This window comes from Anguilla rostrata, chromosome 19 (genome assembly GCF_018555375.3).
Source record: "Anguilla rostrata isolate EN2019 chromosome 19, ASM1855537v3, whole genome shotgun sequence".
Classification (NCBI taxonomy): domain Eukaryota; kingdom Metazoa; phylum Chordata; class Actinopteri; order Anguilliformes; family Anguillidae; genus Anguilla; species Anguilla rostrata.
The window spans coordinates 4,251,899-4,268,765 of record NC_057951.1 but is presented as its reverse complement, the minus strand read 5'-3'; the positions used below and the strand labels follow the sequence as shown (position 1 = coordinate 4,268,765).

Below are 16,867 nucleotides of genomic sequence, written 5' to 3'. Positions count from 1 at the left end.
CACCGTAGGACAAATATGAGGCGTCTGTCACTCAACGGAAAATAAGAGAGACATTTTGCTCTTCGTTCCAGTTCGTCGCCATGTCGTGCAGAGATTGAGGTGAGCCAGCATCACCTGTTCATGTCTGTATTAACCCTTTGAGGAGTCGGTTTTTTGGAATGTTTATTTTTTATTTTTTCCAAATTCAGTCAGTGTTCTAGAACTCCATTGCTTTCAATTACCGGTAGTGACTGTGACATCAGCATTAGAATGTTCAGTTGAGAACATTCTAATCACACATTTGTGGCTAGCTCAAACGCTTCCAGGCTAGCTAACCGCCTCATTGGTGGGTATCACATTAGATACCAGCTAAAACTGCTAGCAGCGCTAGCAGAGAATCGTTTGTGGTCCTGCGCTAGGCAGCGCTCTGCATGGGAACTCCTGCCAGGACTGGGGGGGGTACAGGGTGGCAGGGGGGGCCCCGGAGGCCCTTGCTTTGGCATGCTGACGGTGCGATTCGCCCCCCCCCCCCTGCGTCAGTCTCAGGCGTTCCATCTCCGGGCGGTGGCCTTCAGGCGCGACCTGGACTCCCTGGACAGCCGGCTGCAGTGCGAGGAGAGGTCACGTGACCAGGCTGAGGAGGGCGTGAAGGAAGAGGTCTCCAGGAGCCAGGCGCTGCTCCAGGTGAGAGGAGGGGGGGGGGGGGGGGGCTTCCCTACGTAGGGGGAGGGGCCTCTCCAGGTATGGGAGCGGGCAGGGACTCAGACTCCAGGACCGTACAGAGCACACCGCTCGTTGTTTTGCGTTGAGGAAGGGGGCCCTAAAGGGGGACTCTTCCATGGAGGGTATCTGTGGAGGAGCCCCCTCAGCGCCCCCCCACCCCCACCCCCACCCCACTGTTTGTCTGTCTGTCCCAGACGCTGGTGCCCCTGTGTGAGCACAACCAGAAGACCGTGGAGCTGATCCAGCGTCTGCAGAAAGCCCTGGGCGTCCTGCCGGCGGCCATGATGCGCATGTCCACCCGCTCAGAGACCCTGGGGACTATAAAGGAGGTGGGAGCACTGAGAACCTGCTGTGTGTGTGAGTGTGTGTGTGTGTGAGTGTGTGTGTGAGTGTGCGTGTGTGTGTGTGTGTGCGTGTGTGTGTGTGTATGTGTGTGAGTGTGGTGTTGTGTGTGTGTGTGTGTGTGTGTGTGTGAGTGTGTGTGTGTGTGTGTGGTGTGGTGTGTGGTGTGTGGTGTGTGTGTGTGTGTGTGTGTGAGTGTGTGTGTGTGTGTGTGTGTGTGTGTGTGTGTGTGTGTGTGGGTGTGTGTGTGTGAGTGTGTGTGTGTGTGTGTGTGTGTGTGTGTGAGTGTGTGTCTGTGTGTGTGCATGTGTGAGTGTGTGTGTGTGTGTGTGTGTGTGCATGTGTGTGTGTCTATGTGTGTGTGTGAGTGTGTGTGTGTGTTGCTGATCTGGCAGTGTGCTCCTCAGGAGAAGCGCGTGACCCAGGAGGTGGAGGCCATGATCCAGCAGGTGGAGACCCTGAGGGGCGTTTACAGGGCGGAGCACACGGAGCTCACGGAGCTCAAGGAGTCGCTCGAAGAGAAGCCCGCCCCCGAGAACGGTGACCACGCCTACACAGCCACACCCACACATCGCAGTCACTCAGCAGACCCTCTCATTCAGCACAATGTGCGGTAATGGAGAACACCAGCGTTCCTCTCTTTGTGTTCGCAAGCATCAACCAGAAGGCGGAGGCCTTCATCGCCAGAAAGCCTCAGCAGCGTTTATAACCACTAAGGGTCCGATTTACCGAGACCTTCAGCACACGCGAAACCTTTCAGGACACGCAACGACCAACAACGTGACCGACGATTGGTCAAGTCATTTGTTTTGCACCAATCGCTGGTTGTGTTATTAGTTTAGCGTGCGCTAATAGGTTTCGCGCGTGCTAGAGGTATTAGTAAATGAGGCCGCACACACAGAGCGACGCTAACACTACGGGCGCTAACGGGACGGGGCTGTTCCTCATGAGCAGCCCTAGCTACGGCGCGCCCGTTCGCCCGTAACGCTGACAGGAAGTCGGACGCCGAACGGGCCCTCAGGAGGACACGCCGACACGTTTTTCTTTTTTCTTTTTTTTCCCCCCAGACGACTTCGGCGCTCAGCAAGTGGCGGGATCTCCGTACTACTCGGTCAGTGGCGTTTCCGCTCGTCCTTTCCGGTCGCTACGACCGCGCGCGCGGTTACCGTCCTCCGCCGCGAGCCTGTCCCCCTCCCCAGAGGCCCCGCGTTCACAAAGCTTCCCAGGGTAGGAGGGGCTGATCCGGGGTCAGTGCCCAGGCACACCTGTCCTCGTGAACTCAGTCAAATGAGCGGGACTGAAGCTGACTCTGGATCAGTACTCCCACTTAAAGTGTCTTTGTGAACGTGGACCTCAGTGTTTGATTTTTTAAAATATAATAATGTCTTGGACGACAAAGGCATGCTGCAGTGAAAATATTTTGTATTTAAAAATATATATATATTTAAATTGAATATAAATATATTCATTACTTATTTTATTTGCATTTAATGTTCCTTGCCGTGCAGGTTTTAGCATAGTAGAATATATGGCTATTCAGTTTAGTTTAGTTCATTTGACAAAATTAAAACACATGTATCAAAAAAGACTTGCATGTGAAGAAATTGTCAAGGATAACACGAAAAAGTCCTGGACTTATTTCCATCGTGGTCCTTGATGTTCCATAAAGACCAGGTACTCATGTCCCCTACAGGGGACAAAAATGAATCACCCGGTCCAAGGAGGATACATTACATTACATTGATACAGGTGCCTGTGCTTCAAAATAAAAGGCACTTTCCAGCAGAAGCCCTGTGCCAGCTGCCATTAAGATTTTAACCAGCAAATCAATTTACTCCCGCTGAGTTTGAGTGGCTTCAGACAGGAGAGGGAGGTGGTAAGAGTTTGCACTTCCTGCCCGGCTCTTCCTCACCCTCTCTTTCTCCGCTCGTAGCTCTGGGACCAGGGGGATGCTGACCTCGATTTGGCCGGCCTGAACAGGAGGAACGCCTGGTACGTACTGCGGTCGGCCCAGTAGGGGGTTTAGAGATGAAGACGACGGACGCAAAGACGTCTTTCTTTTCACTTAAACTAAGCGAGTACTTCCTTCAGACGAATACAGAGGGAGTTGGATGTTCTCCAAATTTATATCTTCCAAAAATCCTGGAATGCACTATTACGTACTATGATCTAGATCTACAGGGATTCCCTGCAGGATTCATAAGGGGGTATACTGGAATCATACTTTCCTGTCGTGACTTAGTTCTTTAAGTAAATCACGACGGCACACCATTTAAAACTTATTGTGGTGTTGTTTTCTTAAACTATGACATTGCATCTTTGCGTGAAACACGACTCGTCTTTGTCTAAACCCTGACCTTTTTGTGACATCATCGACGTGCGCCCAATCGCACCGTTGCAGGAGAGGGGCGGGGAGGAACGCCACGCAGCCGGCTCTGCATCGCTTAATTAACTCCACCGCCTGGCTGGAGTATAACGAGTCCTCTCTGACCAACAGGTAAGGATCGCCACGAAGCACGTCTCTAATGCCACTCTCATTCTGATTCAGGGCTGTCAGACTCCGGGCCCTGGAGTCTGCCCCAGTGTCCGCTGGTATTTGTAGTTTCCTTTCCATCGGCAGCCAATTAAGGCCTTGAGAACAAGTTGCGCAGATTATCTTGCCAGTCGACGGCTTGAATGAAACGCCGGTGTTGAAACGCAACAGCAGCTAGCAGGCACAAACACTCTAAGGAGAAAGGGGTCAGCAGCGAAACAAACCTTCAAACTACAACTGACTCAACAAAGTGTCATAAAACCAATGAATTTTCATTGAAATTCACAACAGTTGCGGTCGTGAAGTAACGTTTCCTCTCGTGCGGCTTCACACGCGTGCTCGGGTGTCCCCCGCAGGTACGAGGACGCGGTCTTGCCGCCCATAGAGGAACAGGAAGCGGAAGTGAAGGAGAAGCTGTCGCGGCTGACCGCGCTGGGAAACAAACTCTCGGCCTTCGTCAAGGCCATCAGGACGTTAGTCAAACGCCTCCGTGTCAAACCTCTGCTCCAGGCTTCAACTAGGGTGTATTTAACTGAACCAAGATCCACAGAAAGTGCTTATGGGAAATTGAGTCTCAAAATGGTCAAACACTTGAAAAATTAGAACGCCTTGAAACTTGAACCTGCTTGGGATTGGTCTTGGCTCTTGCGAACTTTGGAGACCTATAAGGTAGTGGTGTGGAGGAGAGTCCCATAATCTTACACCTGGATAGCCCTTCTCTGAACATCTGTGCTAATCTTGCGCTTCCTTCACCTCTTCCTCTTTCTCTATCCTCCTCCCTTTCTCCCTTCTGATCCAATTTTTTCAAACTCCCAACTTTATCTACTCCTCCCTCTCTCCCTCTCTCTCTTTCTCACTCCCCCCTCTCTCTTTCTCTTCCCCTGTCTCTCGTTCCCTCTGCCCCTCCCCCTGTCCTCCAGGAGGGACCACCCGGTGTCGCGCATGGTGAGGTCCTTCCCGGCGATGGTGAGGGACCGCAGCAGCTGGGAATGGTGGACCCCGCTGGTGCTGGCCGTGATGCTGGCGTCGCTCCTCGCCCTCCTGGGCACGCTCACGCCCCACCCCGCCGTGGAGGCGGCTCCGGCCAGGCGCGCCGCCTAGCGCCGCTTGGGACGCGCCCGACCCGGCAACCCCTGCCCGGGTCGTTAGGGAGAGCGGGAGGGGGGGAGGGATGGCACTGACACTCCCTCGTGTGTAACATTCTCAGTGTGAGAAAGGAAACCTTTTAATCATTCTGACCACACCCAGTAAGGTCTGCTGGCTCTGGCCACACCCAGGAAGGTCTGCTGGTTCTGGCCACACCCAGGAAGGTCTGCTGGCTCTGGCCACACCCAGGAAGGTCTGCTGGCTCTGGCCACACCCAGTAAGGTCTGCTGGCTCTGGCCACACCCAGGAAGGTCTGTATGGTGTTACGCTCCACCCACTGCAGCCTGGGGAAAGTGCTGAGCTAATCTGATTGGTCCATTACCGTACAAATCGAGCAGTAGACTACTTAAGTAGACAAGCTGAGCTATTTCAACAGTGATTTAAAAAACATATGTACAAGCAATTTTTAAAACATTTTTCCAGATAAAATAGATATAAACTTCAGTAGGCTTATATATTATGTAATAGTTATAATGCAGCCAGTTGTGCAAAGTAAAAGTTGAATTATTGCACATGTAACCCATTCCTTCCTTGTTCCATGTAGACATGTGAAAATAGTTTTCACTTTTATAAAACAAACTCTAAGGCCCACTTTGACTTATTTTGCACACGTTGGCTAAATTCTCTTATTATATTTCAGTTGGAATAGTTTCCGCACAGAAGACATTCGTTTTTAATGTCTGTTTGTTCCATGAAGACCGTTCTCTTTCTGTGACTGTATTTATGCTGCACTCATAATAAAGATGGAAACGAGAATTCCGTTCGAGTGTCCCTCAGAAACATGAATCAAACGGTCTCTTCCACACGTACAGGTGAGACCACCTTCATCCCCTTAATTGCCTTCTCGTTCAATTTCAGCACACGAAACCACAGTTTGTGCGATTAGCGTTTGTGAACGAGCGCAGACACGTTCATCCTCTGAACATTGAGAAACCCAGACAGAGCCGTTCACGAGAAGTCAACAGCATTGCAGATTTAAAAAAATTTATTATTCTTTCATTTCGATTTATTCTATACAAAAATGTGTATATATAAAAATAAAAAAAAAAGTCGAAATCCCAGCTCATTAAGACTTATGAATAAAATACGATCCATCAATAGAACAGCGCCATCGACCAAATGAAACCAAGATAAAAGCAAGGGAAGCTTTGGAATTATAATCCAGCAGACCAGGCAGAATTGCCAGACCGGAGTCCTTTGGGGTGAACTGGTTCTGCGTGACTACCCTTACACACTTACGATAAAAACTAAAACAGGTAATGCTCAGCGACTGTGTTGGATTCGCCTCAGTTTTTGGTGTTTTCTGCCCCCTAGTGGTAACGTGAAGTTCAATTCAATACTTTGACAGAGACTGTCTCTCACGCAGTGACCCCCGATTCTACCAATTCAAGGGCAGCTGTAGCTGCATCCAATCAGCCGCTGCCACCCGCAGTTCTTTCTCCGCCCCCCTACCTCCTGCTGGACCCCCCGTGTCACAGTGCCACATTGTGACACGGAAGGGGGGGGGCTATTGTGAGGTCACAGTGTCTCCTTTAGACAGCCACCTTCAGACACATCGACTCTGCAAATGGGACAGGTGGAGCTCTCCTACAAGCAAAGAATACGCAGTCTTAAATACGAAAATCCTCATTTATCCGTAGCTTGACCCACCGATTAAAAACAAGGGGTTCGGGAACAGGGCGGGATGCTCGATCCCAGAATTCCCCCCCGCCGCGCTCACCTTTAACCAGCGATCGATGCACTGCACGTGGTAGTCATGGAGACAGGGGAGCATCCTCAGCTCTTCGCCTTCCGTGTAGCTAGAGAAGCAGATCTGGCAGCTGAGAAGGAGATATGACATCATAATCATTCCACTCAACCAGTTCATTCCACTGTGACATCGCCACTGCGCTACTGCCAAATCGAATTCATTAACATCATTGTGACATCACCATTGCACTACTGCCAAATAGAATTCATTAATACCATTGTGACATCGATGCAGAAACACTGCTTGACCTATAGCAATATAGTGCACTGCACTGCTGTCACAAAACGTCTCGGCTACATTAGCACTATACCATTAGGAATTAGCACAGTACCATCTAGTACGACCCTTTGAACCCACATAGTTTAAAATAGAGGGGGAATGCTAAGAAAGTTCTGCTAATAACATTAAAATGTACGTATATACCAATTTGAAAAAAAATTTGTAAACAGGGAAATAACGACGTTTCAGAGTGTAGCACAGTGGGTAAGGAACTAGACTTGTAACCGAAAGGTCGCAGGTTCGATTCCCGGGTAGGACACTGCCGTTGTACCCTTGAGCAAGGTACTTAACCAGAATTGCTTCAGTACATATCCAGCTGTATAAATGGATACAATGTAAAATGCTATGTAAAAGTTGTGTAAGTCGCTCTGGATAAGAGCGTCTGCTAAATGCCTGTAATGTAATGTAATGTAATGTTTCGTTCTGAAGAACAGGAGCCAGGGGCCACGTACTCGGTCTTTCCGGCGCAGTAGGCGGGGTTGAAAGTTTTGGTCGGCAGCCGCTGGATCTCTCTCTGGCTCAGACAGTTCTTGGCGACGGCCGGCCCCTGCCTCTCCTCGAAAGCCAGCAGCGCCTGCGGAGTAAAGAGGCGGGCACCTCGGGTCAGGGCCCTCACGCGGTGTCGGCAGGGGGGACGGAGAATTCAAAATAAGAGCGCACCGCGCACCTCGTAGTTGTTCCCCTGGCTGTCGTCGAGCGAGGAGAGGGCCTGGCGACGGGGGCGTCCGCGGGAGCGCTGTGATTGGGCGCGGCCCCCGCCGCGTCTACCCGACCTGTCTGAACACACAAACATATTCAAGCCTGAACAGACAAGTTTAGCCTCAACACACAAACACATTCTACCCTGAACGCATAAAGTTTAGCCTCAACACACAAACACATTCTACCCTGAACACATAAAGTCTAGCCTCAACACGCAAACCTGAATGTGCAATCGTACACCCATCTGAACACAGAGGTCCAAATTAGCATGCAAACAGACACACACACACACACACACATTTGTCAAGCCGTTTACGTTCAAGGTCACACTCCATGTACGTCACGCAGGTTATGACCACACGTTTACAAAAAACCAAACCCTGATCAGGGCTGGAGACGTACTGTCTGTTAGAGCGGACGTCTCTGGGAAACTGTACAGGAACGATGCGTTGGAGTCCATCATGGAGGTGAGAGAGGACATCAAACTCCACCCTCCATGGTACTCGCACTGCAACAGGAAACACACACAGTACTCACACTGAAACAGGAAACACACACAGTAATCACACTGCAACAGGAAACACACACAGTAATCACACTGCAACAGGAAACACACACAGTACTCACACTGAAACAGGAAACACACACAGTACTCACACTGCAACAGGAACACACACAGTACTCACACTGAAACAGGAAACACACACAGTAATCACACTGCAACAGGAAACACACACAGTACTCACACTGAAACAGGAAACACACACAGTACTCACACTGCAACAGGAAACACACACAGTACTCACACTGAAACAGGAAACACACACAGTACTCACACTGAAACAGGAAACACACACAGTACTCACACTGAAACAGGAAACACACACAGTACTCACACTGAAACAGGAAACACACACAGTACTCACACTGAAACAGGAAACACACACAGTAATCACACTGCAACAGGAAACACACACAGTAATCACACTGAAACAGGAAACACACACAGTAATCACACTGCAACAGGAAACACACACAGTAATCACACAGAAACAGGAAACACACACAGTAATCACACTGCAACAGGAAACAGACACAGTAATCACACTGAAACAGGAAACACACACAGTAATCACACCGAAACAGGAAACACACAGTAATTAATCTGGCATGGTTACTGACTGGGTGGCCATTTGAGTGGGTGGGACTGCTGATGGGCCTGGCCTGCTGTCTCCTCTGCTCCACCTCCCGCTCCTCCCTGTCAAACTGCGCCTGTGGACAGAGCGCAGTTAGCCACACCCCTCAGTGGGCGTGTCCAACCCAACATATCGCACCTGAGTGTAGGGGGTGGATAACCCCGGTGTGGTGTGGGGGTTATCTAAAAAAACAAGAGAGCCTGAGCGAAGACGAACCTGCAGGCTTCGCGCGAAAGCCTCATCTTCCTCCACCTGAGCCGAGCGAACCACAGCCGCGGTGACGTCATCGTCCTCGTCGCTGATGATGATGTGCTCCTCCCCCTTGACTGCAAAAAATACGCCCACAATCAGCAATTCACCTCATAGCTCTTCCCCCTCAGCTGTGTAAACAGGCCCACAATCAGCAATTCACCTCAAAACTCCTCCCCCTCAGCTGCAGAAACACGCCCACAATCAGCAATTCACCCCCATAGCTCCTCCCCCTCGGCTGCGTAAACAGGCCCACAATCAGAAATTCACCTCAAAACTCCTCCCCCTCGGCTGCGTAAACAGGCCCACAATCAGCAATTCACCCCATAGCTCCTCCCCCTCAGCTGCGGAAACACGCCCACAATCAGCAATTCACCCCATAGCTCCTCCCCCTTGGCTGTGGTTCACACCCTAACAATCTGAATGCAGCCTCTCAGATCCTCCCCCCCAAACACCCCCGCAATCAGCAAACAGGAGAGATGCCCCGCCCGCCTCCTCACCGCCGGTAGGGTGGTGGCTGTCCCAGTCGAACCGGAATGAGCGCGCCCGCTCCGCGTCACTGGACAGCAGGCCGGCCGCAGCCTCCTCGCCGGGCTGGGCGTTAACCCCGCCCCGTCCGGAGAGTTCGGACGGCCCCGCCTCTCCGGGCTTCCTCTTCCTGCGTACCGCCCGCTCCCCGCGATCCGGCGCGCGTTTCCCAGAATCCCCGTCGGCGGCCCGCTCGCGGGAGGAGGAAGAGGAGGAGGAAGAGGAGGAGCCGGCCTGGAGCCGCGCCGATTCGGCGGATACCGCCGCCATCAGGGAGGAGGCGGGGACGAAGCCGCCGCCCGTCACCGCGCCCGCCCTCGAACCGGCGGCCAGGAGACACAGCTTCCGCCGCTTCGGCCTGTGCCGCGACGGGGCCGCGCCAACGTCGTCAGGGCACGCCCCCTCCTCCCCGGCGACCTCACTTCCTGCCGGGCCGGTGCCGGCTGCGTCCTGAAATCGGAAACAGATGGGAAGACTGACCACAGGGGGGCGCTGTCTTGCCTAGGATGTCTGAAGTAGAGAATTGTAGTCTTCTTCCTTGTGATCTTTCACAGCAATGGAAAGTTGACTCGGACACTGATCTGATCCCAAGTAGCTTAAACAGACATTCGCGAATTCCGTCCTCCCAGAGGCCGGCGGGAAGCAATCGCTCACCCGCCCGTGGAATTCCGCACCGTTTTCCCGCCGCGCCGGGATCCTGATCCTGCGTCTCCTTCCGCAGTATTCCGGACTGGAAAACAACGCCCCGCCCACAGGTTATCAACCTCCTTTCCCCATTGGCTCAGTGTGCTGAGCACGCGCTCACTGCATTCAAGGCCGATCTACATTCTAAATCTAAAAGTGACCGGGATCCATCAATGAACATTATAAGAGGCCCAGCGGACCGCTGAGAAAAGCACAGCTGTCCTGTGTGTGAGGGGGTGCAATAGCAGGCAGGGCAGTTAATTTTCTAGGATCTCCGCATTCTGTTTGTTTGAACGTCTTTTAGCCTTCTGCTGTAAAGAATATTGTTTTGTTTATTTTATTCATTTTTTAAAGTTTGTTGTTGTCAGTTAGTGTATAATTTAAAACATTGCTGCTGAAGAAAGAATATTTTTTTATACAAGAGATTAATAAAACAATGTCAACTCTTTTTTTCCACTTTCTTCCAAACGCATCAAAAAGAACTGATCATTAAGTATCCATAAAGGATAAACCGATAAGAAGTATTGATAAGAGTAGTAGTATGGGTATAATCCTAACAATACATTCCTAAGAGAAGTGCAGCGACAGAGTTTCTCTCAAGCAAGCATGCAGTGATATTGCCATGCTAGTACCTGGGAGTTTCCGGGACAATGATGCCTGGTGAACCGAAGTTGCCGTGATCTTCGGCATGGTCAAAAAGGAAGTTCCTTTTGCCCGAAAGACAGGCCTGGTCAAAAGGGTCGGGGGTGTCAGGCTCACAACCCAGCCAGTTGCTGCAGCTCATATCGGCTCCTGCGTCACTTTTCCTGGACATCTTACTGTTAAAGAGAATCCATTCTCACTGCCACACCACAGGATAACGTGCACACACACAGGCACACGCACAGAACCATTTCATAAATTAATATGATCCACACAGTAAAGATGGTAGCTAACTCATTTACAGTTCACTTGAGCACATCAGCTAATAAAGGGCGAATAATAGGTCGTTGCCTATTCAGACGACTTGAAGGCAATCAGTTTCCTCAAAACGTCTAAACGCTTGGGTTTTACAGTTGGGTATTCCATAATTATAATTTAAACAATCACAGAAGTTCTACCACACACCTCTGGTCAGCTGTCTCTCGGCATTTGTCTGTCAATCATGACCCGGCTTACAATTTCCAGTATCACGTGGCTTCATGCTTGCTACGTTGTATGTATTGCCGGATGCTTAACTAGCCAATCTTGCTAATGGTTCTTATGAGTAGCCAAAATCGCTAACCTGCTTTCAAGTGCGTGATATAGTGAGGTTGCTAAACGATCCGCAGAAATTATGAGCAAAAGTTAGAAAACGATAGTTTCTATTTTCCACTTTCTGTTCCTAGGCGATTAAGAACTCGCCGGCTAACTTGATCTGGCTAGATATGTTTTCTACTATGGATAGCTGGTTAAACCACTTACGTCTTACCAACATATTATGAACTGAAACTCAGTAAAAATGCCGTTTGGAACGGGAAATGCTCAGTAACAAAGAGTGTATGACTTACCAAATAATACGATAAAATCCGTGATCGCAATAATGTAAAAAACGCACATATGCTAGGAAGGCTAATAGCGCAACGCAGCTCAGACTGTACCGAAGGAAGACTGAAGAGGGAAAAAGGTACAATAAGGAAATGACTTCCGGGGATCACCAGGGCGGGAAAGTTCAAAATCGAAGTACCATTAACGGGATCAGCGCACATGAACATGCAGTAACACAATTTTGTGAACATGTTTTTAAGGTTTCTTAAATAGCTACATCTCATCACTTTAACCAAGCATTTTTATATTACTGTTCAATTCGGTTATAGTCTGTGAACTGCGACGAACTTCACTCAAAAAGGGTTTTTACTCAGTTAAATTAGGGTGAATGTCGCTTGGATTTACCCACCGCATGTCCACCCCATCATATGTATTATGAATTGCAAATCTTGCTCTCCTATGAAAGCAGTTGATTCTAAATCAGTAGAAGGAGGAATACAACAAATAAAAGACTTGTTCCTATGGAGCACCCTGTATATTAATGTAGGGACCCGGTTTCAAGCCCAAGCTCTGCAGTGTCTTAGAAGGGTTCACTTTTTCATTTGATTCATTTCATTTTAAACCCGGACACCTGGGGTGGCTCAATGGATAAGTGTACTGGTATCACCGCCAGCTCCAGCAACTATGGGTTCTATCCCCACACCAGTGCTGTGTGCGCTCTCTGCCCATTGCATTAGGTGTAAGAAAGCGAAAGGTTAATCTATGATGGGCAACAGCTTTCATTAATGGAGAAGACACACTAATGACATCATTTCTCAACAGAGTTCAAGCCCCACTCCACTGAACCCTTTTCTCTTTTGACAAACTGTCGACATGATTATTATTATGCTGTGTGAACAGCACTCCAGCCATGTTTTGAAGCATAAACATATTTTCTCAGGAGTGCATTGCACTTTTCATTTCACCTAGATAATCTTAGTGGAAGTCTGAGCAAAAATCAAACCTTTATTTAAAAAGACACAATGCTTGTGTTTGGTGTTCAAGAGCTTTACCGCCATAAGAATGAACTACAAGGAAGCAGAAATACTTCATGCATTCGCTGTTGCATCACAACCCATCATACTGACCACGCCTCCTTTACTGTCTTCATAAGAGCAGGAAACTACATTACCCACATATCCAGAGCAGCAAAATTCAGGAGCTGAGTCTAACCAGATTGACAATGCAGATTTATTATTTTCAGCATGATTACATATTTTCTTCAACAAACAGTTTTGAACTGATGAAGCTCATAAATAAATAAGCAATTAGGAATGAATCGCAGAGAAACACAAATAGACACTAGTGTCAGTTACCAAAAGTATAACATATCAATGTCTTGCAGTCTGCCTGAGGACAAAGATGACCAAAACACAGAAAAATAATCCAGACCCATCTTAATTGTGTGAGAATAGAAAATAACACGCTTTGAATACAAATCACCAGACAAGGCCTGCAAAAAGACCAGTTTGGCCAAGAACAAGTCTGAAAGTCCACCATACTGGGCCACCAATCACAAGTGTCCGTTCCACTGGGTAACCAATCAAATAAGTCTGAGCCTCCAGCGGATGACTCACTGAACGTGAGCTTTACATTGCTGATGCCCTCCTCCTGCTGCCTCTCTCCTGTCCTGGGGAAGCGTAGGGGTGTGAAGCTGCCACCAAAATGGGGAGGGGGGGTGGTCTTGAACCATGACTGGGGGCTCAATCAGGAATATTTACATGGGGAGGGGGGGGTTAAGATCAGAATCATGCTTATTGCCTGCTCTTCAAGGACTCAACAAGCCTACAAGGAAAGAGAAGACAGTATGGTTAATGCACAACACACAAATGGCTTATAATGGTTAGGGCACCTGGCTTGTAACCCATAGTTTGCAAGATGGCTTCCAGACGGAGCGTGGCTGTTGTAACCTTGAGCAAAATGCTTAACCTGAATTGCTTCATCAAAATATCCAGCTACACACATAGCTTCAAGCTATGCAATTTGCTCTGGAAAAGAGTATCCGCTAAATGTCTAAGAGCCTGATTTACTAAGACCCTCAGCATGTGGAAAACCTTTGAGCACATGCGAAACCTTTTAGTGCATATAAAACTAATAATGCAATCAATGATTGGTGCAAAAAAATACGATGACCAATCACTGGCCATGTTATTGGTTTTGCGTGTGCTAAAAGGTTTTGCACATGCTAAATTCCTCAGTAAATCAGGCCCTAAATGTGCAAAATAAGTTTGTACACAACCTGCACATTATGAAACCCGCGGTGCATAATCAGGAGATACTGTTCTTTAGCGAGTTGCGCTTACCACTCCATGGCCTCGTCCAGCCCCGTGCCTTTGGTCGCTGACGTCTTGAAGATCTGCCACTTCCTGTCCTTGAGGGCGGGCAGGCCCAGGGAGTTGGCCACTTCCGTGGGAGTCATGGCCTGCTCCATGTCCTGCTTGTTGGCGAACACCACCAGAATGGCCTTCTTCAGCTCCTCCTCCTGCGCACAACAAACAAGAGTCAGCTTGCGAGCCCAGCCCGCGGTTCCACAAGCTCCAACCCCAACTGTTACATCACCACAGCTGGCACCGCCTCCAGTTCCACTGGTCACACTGGTCAAACTGCTTTGTACACTAATACAGCCTTGCGCTGAATGCCTGGTTGCACAGTGCTGTTACCATGGCTGCCGAAAGGGCGAGTGTGTACGGTTTGATGACACCAATTCTTATACATGTCACTCATTTCCTCCGGTCACAGCCCAGGCACACCCACTAAAAATTCAGCACCCTACATTCCTAGCTCCACCTCAGGTTCCATAAGCCACACCCACATTTTATTGAATCCAACCTTTGGCTCCACAAACCCCACTGTCAGCTGCATTAGTGCCACCCACAGTTCCATATGCCACACCCACACTTTAAATAACCCAACTGTAGTAACCCCACCTCCAGCATAGCCACCAGCTCAGACTTGGAGATTCCCATCCTATCCCTGTCACTGCTGTCCACCACGTAGATCACGGCATCCGTGTTTGAGTAGTAGCAACGCCAGTAGGGCCTGAGAAATCATGGGAGGAAGGGATGCAGGGAGGGGGAAAAGTAAAAGAGGTAAGGAGAGAGAGAGAAAGAGAGAGAGCATCAGAGAGCTGCACAAGGTGGGCGTATTGGGCAGACAAAAAATGATGCCAGACGCTGCATGTTGCATGAAATTAAACCCTGACAAGGGTGAAGTGTGGCCAAGCTACCAAAGCTACTTACACGGGCATACAGATACACACCGACTTTGAGCAGAAAACAGAACATTTCATCCTATGGGCAGCTGCATTGTGTAAAATGATACCCGCGTGAAATATTGTTAAACTCAATTCAATTCAGCTTTATTTGTATAGCTCTTTTTAGACAGACACTGTGACAAAGATGCTTCGCAGAGGAAGTTGGGAAAAAAACCAGGCGTGAGCTTAATAAAAAACGACCAAAAAAACCTTCCTCGTGGAAAGGAAAATACTCAAACGGTGGCGAGAAAAAAATTACTAATGGGAAGAAATCTCAGGAGGAACCCGGCCACAGAGGGGGAGCCCATCCTCCGTTATTGCAATGTAACACATAGCACAGCACAACACATTCTCATAGCAACACAGCTCCCTGACCAGGAATGCTACTCCACCTGATGCTGGTTTGTCCACCAAGATCCCACACCTGGAATTTCAAGTTCTTGTACGTCACCGTTTCTACATTGAAACCGATTGCTGGGAAAACAAAAAGAAACATTATGGGCTTAAAAATACAAATGACAGAACACCAGCAGGGATTCACAGAACTGAAGGAAGATTGATAACAATGAGAAGTGTGCCTGGCGATTTGAAGACAGTGGAGGGTGTACTGAGAACTGTTAGAAAAAGACACACCACTTGCACCAGAATCAACCTGAAACAGCTGCAATGCTAATGGTGCTGTATTTACTAGTGCATAGATTTGGGCTGCATGGTAGTTGAACAGTGTGCCATTGGAGACAGGAAAATGGGGCGGGGGGGTGGGATTGATGGGACAGCTGTGAACTTGGGGAGCCTGCTCAGGTTCCCCCCCCAAAGCTGGGCCTGGTTGAACTAATACATACTTGGGATGGTGGTGACAACCTCCCCGACCTGTAGGCGATAAAGGATGGTGGTCTTCCCGGCACCATCCAGTCCCAAAATCAATATCCTCATCTCTCGGGTCCCAAAAAGCCCGGAGAACAAACTGGAGAAAATCCCCCCTGCAAAGAGGTAATCAGTCACCTCACTTCAAAGTGAACTGGATGTTCTCCCCACTTGGAAGTCATTCAATGTTACATTTTGAAGTCAGTCAGGTACCGTAACACAGTAACTCACTGTATATATGAAGTACACCAGCATGCACTTGTCTTTTACTGTCTATGGTACATACTGATTTGCTGTTTAATGCTTTCAGACCGCAACGCGAATTCAAGAGGACCACAACAATTACACCCAAAGCAATCAGGATGATAAATGAACATCATAAAATTCTTGCGCATATATCGCTCTGCTTTCACAACACTAAACTCGCTTACTGGACCCTGGTTCAAATTGTGACAAACGTCAACATTACGAGGAATCGAGCAGGCTAGCATCAGTTGGGTTGCTAACCCTCCGACATGTAGGTTCACTGCCTAGTCAACATTTACCACCAAAAAAACATTAAGCACTCCGTTTTTGGGAAAACCGACAGTATAGCCACCTTTTAGCTAGACAGACAACTATCTAGCTATACAGACAGAAACGCTTACATCAAAAACTATAATTAAGTTACACGGCAAGATAAATGACCATTATATCGCTGGCGTAAAATCATAGTGACAGCCTTACCCATATTTGTAGATAAATGCTAATTCTGAGTTTTAATCGTTCAGCGTTACGGAATTTTGGGTCCGAGTGACGTGTCATTGACTACAAAAAAAATAGTCTGTTTGTCCACGACCTTCAGATTCCAATGTAATTCTCATGCTTAAAGCTACAACACGTCTCTTTTATAATCATATTTAAGTTTATTCTTCTTATAGTTTGTGTACACATAAAAATTACAAACAACAAGTTCTCTAATAAAAATAATAATAATAATAATATGTATGAAGGAATGTGCTTTTTCCATAATAAATATTTACTTCCGCAATAGACTACGTAACCCAATCACGTGAACCATCTCAGTTTTCACCACAGCGCCCGGCCAACTGATA

General features: G+C 48.5%; 3 protein-coding genes across 5 annotated transcripts; 1 reads left to right on the top strand and 2 right to left on the bottom strand.

Moving 5' to 3' along the window:
- The first annotated feature begins 13 nt into the window (after positions 1–13).
- LOC135245531 (uncharacterized) lies at positions 14–5,155 on the top strand. Its single transcript, XM_064318635.1, has 9 exons — positions 14–99; positions 520–663; positions 897–1,031; positions 1,452–1,584; positions 2,112–2,155; positions 2,978–3,036; positions 3,446–3,541; positions 3,934–4,050; positions 4,498–5,155. The coding sequence occupies exons 3-9, from the start codon at positions 984–986 to the stop codon at positions 4,676–4,678; spliced, it is 678 nt and encodes a 225-aa protein (XP_064174705.1). The 5' UTR covers positions 14–99; positions 520–663; positions 897–983; the 3' UTR covers positions 4,679–5,155.
- A 535-nt stretch (positions 5,156–5,690) lies between these two features.
- si:ch211-59o9.10 (uncharacterized protein LOC561841 homolog) lies at positions 5,691–11,803 on the bottom strand. Of its 2 annotated transcripts, none has more exons than XM_064318609.1 (11): positions 11,641–11,803; positions 10,744–10,929; positions 10,082–10,157; positions 9,400–9,877; positions 8,867–8,976; positions 8,637–8,726; positions 7,857–7,962; positions 7,420–7,529; positions 7,205–7,326; positions 6,444–6,543; positions 5,691–6,310 (listed from the first exon to the last, which is right to left on the bottom strand). In XM_064318609.1, exons 2-11 carry the CDS (start codon positions 10,923–10,925, stop codon positions 6,242–6,244), a joined length of 1,443 nt encoding a protein of 480 aa, XP_064174679.1. In that variant the 5' UTR covers positions 10,926–10,929; positions 11,641–11,803; the 3' UTR covers positions 5,691–6,241. The 2 variants fall into 2 exon arrangements, with proteins under 2 accessions (XP_064174679.1, XP_064174677.1); XM_064318607.1 differs by having other exon boundaries at positions 10,744–10,952; positions 11,641–11,800.
- A 1,026-nt stretch (positions 11,804–12,829) lies between these two features.
- On the bottom strand, positions 12,830–16,653 carry LOC135245533 (ADP-ribosylation factor-like protein 1). 2 transcript variants are annotated; one of them, XM_064318637.1, is made up of 6 exons: positions 16,500–16,653; positions 15,752–15,889; positions 15,302–15,383; positions 14,584–14,695; positions 13,960–14,138; positions 12,830–13,441 (listed from the first exon to the last, which is right to left on the bottom strand). In XM_064318637.1, the coding sequence occupies exons 1-6, from the start codon at positions 16,501–16,503 to the stop codon at positions 13,411–13,413; spliced, it is 546 nt and encodes a 181-aa protein (XP_064174707.1). In that variant the 5' UTR covers positions 16,504–16,653; the 3' UTR covers positions 12,830–13,410. The 2 variants fall into 2 exon arrangements, with proteins under 2 accessions (XP_064174707.1, XP_064174708.1); XM_064318638.1 differs by lacking the exon at positions 16,500–16,653 and adding an exon at positions 16,005–16,458.
- Positions 16,654–16,867: the final 214 nt, after the last annotated feature.

What these genes read in the sequence shown, in the direction of transcription:
- LOC135245531 (XM_064318635.1), top strand. Translation starts at nt 984, where the DNA reads ATGATGCGCATGTCCACCCGCTCAGAGACCCTGGGGACTATAAAGGAG. An exon ending in CCCTGGGGACTATAAAGGAG is followed by an intron (nt 1,032 to 1,451) that starts GTGGGAGCACTG and finishes TGTGCTCCTCAG; the next exon opens with GAGAAGCGCGTGACCCAGGA. An exon ending in CGGGATCTCCGTACTACTCG is followed by an intron (nt 2,156 to 2,977) that starts GTCAGTGGCGTT and finishes CTCCGCTCGTAG; the next exon opens with CTCTGGGACCAGGGGGATGC.
- si:ch211-59o9.10 (XM_064318609.1), bottom strand. Translation starts at nt 10,925, where the DNA reads ATGTCCAGGAAAAGTGACGCAGGAGCCGATATGAGCTGCAGCAACTGG. An exon ending in ATTGTCCCGGAAACTCCCAG is followed by an intron (nt 10,158 to 10,743) that starts GTACTAGCATGG and finishes GTTGTTTTCCAG; the next exon opens with TCCGGAATACTGCGGAAGGA. An exon ending in TACTGCGCCGGAAAGACCGA is followed by an intron (nt 6,544 to 7,204) that starts GTACGTGGCCCC and finishes TCTCCTTCTCAG; the next exon opens with CTGCCAGATCTGCTTCTCTA.
- LOC135245533 (XM_064318637.1), bottom strand. An exon ending in GGTGGACAAACCAGCATCAG is followed by an intron (nt 14,696 to 15,301) that starts GTGGAGTAGCAT and finishes ATGATTTCTCAG; the next exon opens with GCCCTACTGGCGTTGCTACT. An exon ending in AGCTGGTGGCTATGCTGGAG is followed by an intron (nt 14,139 to 14,583) that starts GTGGGGTTACTA and finishes TGTTGTGCGCAG; the next exon opens with GAGGAGGAGCTGAAGAAGGC.